Consider the following 9,767-nt stretch of genomic DNA (forward strand, 5'->3'; position numbering starts at 1 on the left):
GTCCTTTCTATGCAATTCCTTGTCCGTATGTGTGCAAGATTGTAGCGTTTGTAGCTGGGGTGTAGCAGGGTTGAGGTATGGGGTGAGGAGGTATTCACGGAGGGCGTAGCCGCTGTCACCTGAATGAGAGGAGCAGAGGGTGATTGCCTGTGCTGCGCTGCTACCTAATAGCAATGTGACATTGTCGACAAAGTGTACTTACCAAGTAGGTGTCCTTCCCCAAAGTCTCCCCTGGCCAGTCGTGTGTGGAGGCCGCTGTGCCAGAATATGAAGGAGTCATGGGTACTCCCTGGGTACTGGGCCACAATGTCAGTGATGTATGTCTTAGCATTGCAGACTATCTGTATGTTGAGGGAGTGGTAGGACTTGCGATTGCGGAACATATACTCCGTGGCAGCTGGTGGGCAGATGGCGATGTGGGTACAGTCTATGCATCCGAGTACATGTGGAAAATGGGCTATATTGTAGAATTGTAGCTTGGTCAAGTCCAAATCCTGTTGGCTGGTGGGAAATTTGATGTGACGGTGTAGCTGGGTGAGCATAGCGTCAACAAAAGTCTGGAGGCAGCATGACATGGTGGGCTGGGATATCCCCCCAGCAGCCGCTACTATCCCCTGGAAGCTCCCAGAGGCCAGGAGGTGCAGGCTACACAATACCTGCACAAGTGTAGGCACCGCATTGGTATGCCTTGTTGGGTGCGGCATCAGGGGGTCAAGGTCCTGTATTAGCTGCATTATCATTTCCCCATTCAGCCTGTATTTTGCATATATCTGCTCTCTGGTTTGGCCCAGCAAGGTGACCCGCTGGCGGAAAATCCTGTCCTGGATCCTGCGTCTCCTCCGTGCTGCTCGCTGTAGCCTTCGACGCCTGACCACCATGTACATTCCTGGCATTGTGGAACTCCTAATGCTGCTGCTGATTGTCCTTATGTGTGATTGGTCAGGCCTGAACCTGTTACTGATTGGCCAACGGTTTTTTAAAAGAAAATTTTTAATGGCTTTTATGGTTACCACCTGCTTTGAGTTGTCCTTAATTTGCGCCGCGCAAACAGCGATTTTTGGGTTTTTCGCTATTTGCGATTTTTCATGAATGCCAATTGCGATTGTATAGCGAATTCGCAATATATTTCGCAGAATCCGTGGATTGTCGCATTTTCCGATTCGCTAATGCTCTCCTACCGGGATTCTGCGAATATAATTGCGAAATCGCTATTATGTGTTTGCGATTTCGCTATTTTCATGTTGAATGCCGATTACGGATATTGCGCACGCATTTGCATTTTCACAGCGATTGCGGGCGCAATTTTGCTTCATGAATCAGGCGGTAAGGGCCTGATTACGAGCTTGGCGGTCCTGTAGGAGGACCGCCACGCTGCACCCACAGAAGGGCCGCTAAGCCTGTGAGGCACCCACCCGCCTGATTCGAGTAGAATCCAAGGCGGGTAGGTAGTGCAGCAGCAGACCCTTGGCAGCAGCATGCTTTGGCCCAAGATTACAACCAGCCATCATGCCACTGGCATGGGACCCCGCCACGTCCTGTGCACAGTGTGGGATGCACCAATGCAAATTTGGCCTCCATTCCACACTGCCACCTCTGCTGAATCCTGGATCCTTGTGGCGGTGGCGGTCCTGTGGTAGTTTGACTGCCACACTCCTAATAAAGCAGGCGAACCCACCAAGTTGGCGGTGATCAGACCGTCACCACGAGTACGGCTGTCCCAGGACAGCCATACTTGCAATAAGACCCTAACTGTATATTGCTCAGGAAATAGACTACATGGTTCAAAATGATGAATCTGTGAAACCTAGCTTTCTTTCTAATTGTCCACCAATGACAAACATTTTATGTTTCAGGACACAGCTTGCAATAACCACACTCCATTCCTGAAGCATGACTCTGGTAGCTCTCTGTTGTGGGTTCCACCCCCCACAACCCCATTAGAGAAATGTCTTTTCCCATCATGTCACCTATTTGTGAAATTCATGTATGACACATGATCACTTATAATATATCAATTGTAAGATCCATACTAACTACTTCTTAGGCAATAGCCAACAGGGCCAAGTGAGCTTTGTTGTGTGCATATTGCCATAAAAGTGTGTAATGACTATCAAAATGCTTTCTTACAGAGAAATATATTTGCATGTTGCTCACAGTCACCATAATAATAACAATGAATAATGTCCATTTACTAGTCCCAGCAAAAACTCTTCATGATAAGGGGCTGCCATTCAACCTTCATGGGCAACGAAGCACTAGGTCTTTGATAACAGTAACATTTTACTCTCACACAACAATGGATTATTAAGTACACACACCCATCAACTCAAACCCCCCTAACCAGGTACAATCAATAAAAAAACCCTGTCTGCTCTGTGACATGTGCGAGAATCACCTAGATTCCTGGGAGGCATGTGCATCCAAAGGTTTTACAATGTTGGCTCTGTACTGGGGTGAATGTATGACATTGTTCTGCATTCTGTGCATCAACTTTTGTTTTGTATTTGTCACCCTGAGTGGGACGGGTATGCTCAGATGTGAGTCCCGTGCACTCTATGCCACTGGAATCAAGCTATCCTTGCTGAAGAGGGGTGAAACCCCGAAACCGGTCCTAGGATGCTTGGTTCCGGTCCAGGAAAGACATGGCTTGGCAGTTTGGGCTGGACTGTTCCCATGAGGCACAGGGTCAAGGCTGATTTGCATATGGCCATGTCTGAACTGGGGTGGTGTGGAGTGCACAAAAATGATGGATTTAGGCCCAGATCTCTGTACTGGGGTGAATGTATGACATTGTCTGCATTCTGGCCATCAACTGTTGTTTTGCATTTACTAGTCCCAGCAAAAACTCTTCAGATAAGGGGCTGCCATTCAACCTTCATGGGCAACGAAGCACTAGGCCTTTGATAACAGTAACATTTTACTCTCACACAACAATGGATTATTAAGCGCACACACCCATCAACCCAAACTCCCCTACCCAGGTACAATTAATAAAAACCCTGTCTGCTCTGTGACATGTGGGAGAACCACCTAGATTCCTGGGAGGCATGTGCATCCAAAGGTTGTATAATGTTGGCAGGTATGACAACAAATAGAAGCTACAAGCTTCCTTAACAAACAATGATGTTTATAGTTTTAATTGTGTTTGCCAATGTTTGCTTTAAAATCAGGATGATTATATTACATATTTTCTACAGTAGGTTAAGCTAAACCCACACTAATATGACTTATTGTTGTGTGTGTGCTCTTTATATGGTCCTGTATGGGGTAGGATCCTCTCATTCCCTTCTAGTCAAGCAGGTCTGTTGCCTGTCAGACACTTATCCTCCAGATGTGTTTATGCCTTCCAGATGCTTATCCTCCAGATGTGTTTATGCCTTCCAGATGCATATCCTCCAGATGTTTTAATGTCTTGTACACACTTATCCTCCATATGTGTTTAGCCCACAGAGAGTGGTGCAAGATACCTGTTGGTTGTACCTTTGTTGGGAGAGGCCTGGCTATATCCGAAACTCAGGGCTAGGAGAATCAAACCGAGGTGCCCCAAATGACATAAGACATCATAAAATCATAACACAGGGTGCAAATGGCACCAGACTTGTCAAGGATGCAAGGTACCAAGACCTGGGGAAAAACTTCAGTAATGAGATAAATATATTCCAGCAATACATGCTTTGAAAGATTAAAACATTTTTTATTTGTGTTACTTAAATGCTATTTTGTATTCTTTGTCTTCCTCAGGGTGTTTTTAAAATCTCTGTTTTTCAGGCTGTATATAATTGGATTACATAGCGGAGTTACAACAACATATAACAAAGACAATACTTTGTTTTTTTTAACTGAAACAGTTGATGGTGGTATCAGGTACGTAGAACAGATAACTCCACAGAATAATATAACCACAGTGAGGTGGGAGCCACAGGTGGAAAAGGCCTTGTGTCTCCCTCCTTTAGACCGGATTTTCAGGATTGTTGAAATGATGTTGATGTATGATGCAATAGTTAAAGAAAAAGGTGTTACTCCGACTATAAAACCAACGATGTAGGTTGCTGTCTCAACCGTGCGCGTGCTGCTACATGAAAGATTTATTACAGCTGCTAAGTCACAGAAGAAATGGTTGATTGTGTGAGACCCACAGAATGAGAGCTTAGAAATTAGTACAACATGCGAAATTGGGTCTATGAAACTAAGAAGCCAGCATCCGGCAGCCAGCTTCATGCAAACTACATTATTCATGGTTTCCACATAGCGCAAAGGATTGCAAATGGCCACATATCGATCATAAGCCATGACTGTGAGAAGCAAAAATTCTGCAGACACCATGGACATGAAAAAAAACACCTGCAGCAAACATCTATTTAGAGAAATGTGTGTTCTTGCCAGAAAGAAGTGAGCCAGCATGTTTGGGAAAATGATTGTTGTGTAACAGATGTCAACAAAGGCTAGGTTTGTGAGGAAAAAATACATTGGTGTGTGCAGTTGTGTGTTGTAATAGATAATCACCACGATAAGAAGGTTGCCCACAAGTACCAAGAAGTAAACCAACAAAAAGGCCAAAAAAAGTGGAACTAGAATTTGCGGAAAATCATTGAAACCTACAATGATGAACTCAGTCCCTACAGTTTGATTTTCATCTTCCATGCTTCTTGGAATGCAGCTCTCCAGTGTCGGCAATCAGAGATATCTGCAAATAAAGAACAAAAAGAAAAGTCAGTTCACATCACCACCGTCTGGCAGTCTAAAATTATATGTTTACTATCAGAAGAAACTTATTGAATTGGAGGCAAAAAATAGGTGTGTAGTTAGCCAGTTCTAATTGTTTCTTGTATGTATTATGCATTTTTTTTTTATTTTCACAGGGCAATGATTGACTTGCATTATGTCTGTTGCTAATTTATAGGTTGGTTACTTATTTATATAATAGAGTGCAGCTGTAACTATTTAAAACTTGTCTATACGACACAGGACATTACCAGGACATGCAAAACTCAGAAGTACATGTCCTACATTTTATTTACATAGCACCCTGGCATATGGGCTATCTCTGCCTGCCTTTGGAGTGACATATATGTAATAAAAGGGGTGTATACGGTTTGCAAGGGGTTTTAAATTCCAGGTACACATGGCAGACAGAATGCACACAAAGGCTCTGCAGTGGCAGGCCTGAGATACATTTAAAGGGCTACTTGTGTGGGTCGCACAATTAGTAATGTAGGCCCACTGGTAGCATTTCATTTATAGTGCACTCTACTACAGACTTATAGAATAAATAAATATCCAAAAGGTGGATAAACATACTAATGTAGCCATGTTTATCTGAAAAACATGAACACTTTAGGACTGGTCAGCAGTGGCAAAGTGCTCAGAGCCCCAAGGCCAAAAAGCAAAAGAAGCAAAAAGAGGATGTAAGCAGGCAAAGTATTTTGGGGGTAGATCACCCTAAATCAGTGGCGTCACTAGGGGGTGCGGGGGGTGCGGACCGCACCGGGTGTCACCCCATCAGGGGTGACACCAATCTGGTTAGTTACACTGGCTGGCTCACTGCACAGTGGAGTGCAGCCCCTCGGCTCAGCCTCGCCCTCACCTCTGCTCTGCTGCCAGTGCCGTGCGTGCAAGCACACGCCACCACGGTGCGCACTCGCAGCAGTTGCGCACCTGCTTACAAATTAAAATATTGCTACAAATTAAAATATTGCTACTGCAGTCAGTGCAGTGAGTGTGTGTGTGCACTGCACTGCAGCACGTCGCCATGCACGCACCGATGTGATGATGATGGTGCGATGCAGATGCGTGGCGTACCCGCTTGGGCCTCTCCAAACACCTTTGCCATGCCAACCATTATCGTGTTCAAAATGCTGGGTTGAAAGGTTGCTTACTTGAGCCAGGTATCTTGAATTCTATTCTTCATAATCTGTCTTTAATCTGTGATTTATTTTGTTCCGTTAGACCATTCGTATATAATTCTTTACTGCATTTAAATTGTTTGTTGATTTTACTTTATGTTTTCAAAGGCTATTTAATGGCTTTGGTAGTCCTCTTAAATAACGACTGGCCAGAAGGCCGGTGGATGTCGGCTTAAAAACGTAATTACTTTTCGGTAATCTTCATTATCTTTAGTCATTATCTCCCTCTCCACATCCATTACCACACAACACCCACCTTCGATTGCTGGTCTTTAATAAGACTTGGTAACATCAGGAACAATTTTGGGAGTGCAAGCCATTTATAGCACCTACGGGTGGGTGGTGTCAGCTAACAGCATAGTTCCAAGTCTTTCTCTCCAATCTAGAGGTGGATGACGCTTCCTAACTAATGACTAAGACGAGGACAGTACTTACTAAGGATAATGACAACCAGAAGTCATTAAACCATCAGTACGACTCTTCTCCTAGGTCCGTGTTTATTTTGGATTAATTCCTTGTTTACTTTAAATCCTTTGACTCAAGCCCACTGCAAAAAAAGCTATTTGTGCTTAAGCAGTGGAAACAAACAGGCTTGTATTGTGTTGTTTGGTCAAATTGCTCTTTCAAATTTAAGAAAAGAGTAGAAACAAGATGTGCTCCTAGAGTAGCAGTCTCTAGTCACTTGCTCATGACAGTGGAGTAGAAGGTTGTGTCGACAAAGAAACCAGGAGAGCCAGAAAAACATGGAAACTAGGACAGAGACACAAGTACTTGTGCCTGGGGACAAGCCTGACACCGAGGGGGCAAGTGGCACAGGCGAATATCGAGTCATGCACACACAGGCACAAGGAGGCAGGCAGGCATGGGACACGGTGATGGAGTCAGAGGTGGTGGGCCCAGGAAGGCTTAGAAGTGGACACCATGGAGACATGGAACCTTGGACACAAATGGACGTCACCATGCTGCAATCGGCCATCTGACATCATATGACGTGCATCCAATATATTCAAACATAGCATATCATAATATACTCAATAACAACTTTAATAATATTGCCTCTACCCAGTCTTAAGGGTATGCATCCATCAATACAGAAGGTAGAGCTATTTCATATGGATGATGTCATAGTTTCGTGATTTTAGTATATGTGTATGCTGGCAGCTTCACACGGATGCCTTAAATGCTGCATAACGTGAATGCTGTTACTTGTGCGGCAACTTGTAACTTATGATCTGGAGTAGATAACACTATTTTAATACTAAAGTGCTGTGACTCCTTGGTTTATGTCGTGAGGGGGTGACACCATGAGTTACCCGCACTGGGTGACACCAACCCTAGTGACGCCACTGCCCTAAATCTGACAGGTCTAACATGAGGTGAGTTAAAAAAATGCTTTTTAATGTATGTTGTATGCCTACTTGCAGGTGAGTGTGTTTACATGAGAGAGAGTGTCTATGTGTAAGTGTGAAATTAACTTTATGTGTAAGCATGTGTTTGTTTGTGAGTGAAATTGAAGGTCTAAGAATGTTTGATGTCACTGCTGATACCGAGGCATTTTGGTAAATTGATTTTCATGCCAGGACTCACATTTTGGGGAAACTGAGCTACCTATTGATGATAGCCGGGTCATGTTGGGGGATGGATCCTGTTGTGCTCTGATGATGGTGACACCCAGTGACTGGCTATGATTTTTTAAACCAGTACTTCAAAGAAATTAACATCAGGTTTGCAAGGCCCTTGCCAAAAATAAAAAAAATAGGTAAAGTTGCTTACAAACTACAAATAAGCTATATCAAGGACTAGCTATGCCATATTAGACTGCTAAAATATAATTGAGTCCTGTTCAACCGGGACGTACACGTATCCTCTCCTTTGTCTATTGATGCAAGTGATATCGACAAGGTGAACATAGTGGAAAGTTAAATAGAACAGCAAAGGCTTAGGCTAAAACTTGGTCACTTAATTATGCTCACATTTTCTCAGAATTATCAAGTAGAACTCGTTTGGGGGAACTTGCTATTCTGATTTTACACAGAAAAACTATTAAACAATGACCACACCATATTCCTGAAGCACACCATATAGCAATCTACATAAAAGTCAAACAGATATTAAAGATGAACGTTATAGAAACTTCAATCTTCAAAGTTAACTTTTCTCCAAACCAGATGGGAGCATCCTTGTTTGTATTTATTTCCATTATGTAAACAAGGTTTAAAAATGTGATAACTACCCAACAGGTAGAACTGATGAACTCATCGACCATTTAAGGAAATCTCAATATATTTCCACCATTGACCTCATTACGGGATATTGGCAGATTCCAATATGTCTTGTTGACTAGGAATAGACTACATTCTCCGTCCCTTATTTTTTTCCACTTTTTAGTGCTCCCTTTGAGTTGCATGTTGTACTTGCAACATTCCAGCCCCTTGTCATATATACATGTGTGATAGCTTAATATTCACAAGTATTAGGCTGAGCATTTAAAACTTCTAACAAAGGTTTTGCATTCCTTAAAAGAGGCGGGGCTTCACATAAATGAAAAAGAATCATGACTGGCATACTTTAAGATTAATTAGTTGGATTCAAATTAGGAAATGGACTGATAGAACCACAAGGATAAAAAGTTAGTAGACTCACATTCGTCCCTTTCCTGAAAAACTGAAAAGACATACAGGCCTTTTTCAGGTATCCTCAGCTACTACAGATGGTTTATTCCTAACTACTCACACCTAGCAGGACAATTAACTGATTTGATACAGAAGTCGACCTCTAGGAAATATTTCAATCAATCAATGATTTCACCTAAAGCTGTCTTACAATCACCAGACTTTAACTTAAACTTCATTCTTCTAACAGATGCCTCAAATTTTGGTGTTGGGGCATGTTAGGCTTGTCAACCTTAGGGTGGTCGACTCCAAAACTTTTTGCCTTCCTCCTCCATTCTTGCTGATCTACATTTTTCTGGCCTCAAGACTCTGCGCACTTTGCCACCGCTGACCAGTGCTAAGGCACATGTGCTTACTCTTCAAAACAAGGTCACTCTGGCTTATCCCCAATTGGCATGTCTAATTTATTTATAGGTCATTTATGAAGTGGTATTGTGTGAGCCCATGGCCTGCAAATAAATGCTACTAGTGGTCCTTCTGTGTTCAAGAAACAAGGGTAACACTGCTCATAAAGAACAAGGGTATTTAGGATGCCTGTGGAATGTATAAACAAGAAAAATGATATTATTTGCTCAATCACAATCGTTAGCCAGAGGATATACATAGAGAAGAAAACCTTTATATATCTTTAAAAAATATTTTTTGGGGCTTAAAGATATATTAATATTAAAATATTTATAGTGGTCAGTGTCTCAAGTGAATATAGAACCAAAGAAAAGTGACAAACTTTGGCATACAACGAAGTTTCTAAATATAGTTAAACGACCAAAACATGTTGCATAATTCATAGGCACTGTCAACTGTACACATTCCAGGGAAAACAAATTGTGCGGATATTTTAATATACATATGAATACTTCTGAAATTTCATGTTGGTCTTATTTTATTTATTAAAAATGACTCTAATTTATTAGACTAGCATAGGATCCTTTGGTGATGTTTTCGCTCTGCATTATTGTTTGAAGTGCTGCACAAATACTTTACACTTTCCCTCTGAGTTAAGCCTGACTGCTCTGTGCCAAATTGCCCGGGGGTTGAGCACAGGTTAATCTAGAGTTTGCTTGTGACTTCATCCTGATAAGGATTGTGGTTGCTGCTTGACCAGGGCTCACACCCTTGTCAACCAACAGCTCAATTTCCTACAGGGCAGTATTATCACAACATAAGGCCTTATTACGATGTTGGGCGGAAA

At 42.5% G+C, this 9,767-nt stretch overlaps 1 protein-coding gene across 1 annotated transcript; it reads right to left on the reverse strand.

Annotated features, from left to right (window-relative positions):
• Window positions 1-3,714: 3,714 nt before the first annotated feature.
• On the reverse strand, window positions 3,715-4,641 carry LOC147700877 (olfactory receptor 5V1-like). The gene has a single exon (XM_086928518.1). It carries the CDS (start codon window positions 4,639-4,641, stop codon window positions 3,715-3,717), a length of 927 nt encoding a protein of 308 aa, XP_086784644.1.
• Between the last annotated feature and the right edge of the window lie 5,126 nt (window positions 4,642-9,767).

The sequence above is a fragment of the Lissotriton vulgaris genome, chromosome 7, assembly GCF_964263255.1.
Source record: "Lissotriton vulgaris chromosome 7, aLisVul1.2, whole genome shotgun sequence".
In the NCBI taxonomy this organism is placed as follows: Eukaryota; Metazoa; Chordata; class Amphibia; order Caudata; family Salamandridae; genus Lissotriton; species Lissotriton vulgaris.

Coding starts and splice junctions, on each gene's coding strand:
- LOC147700877 (XM_086928518.1), bottom strand. CDS start 4,641: ATGGAAGATGAAAATCAAACTGTAGGGACTGAGTTCATCATTGTAGGT.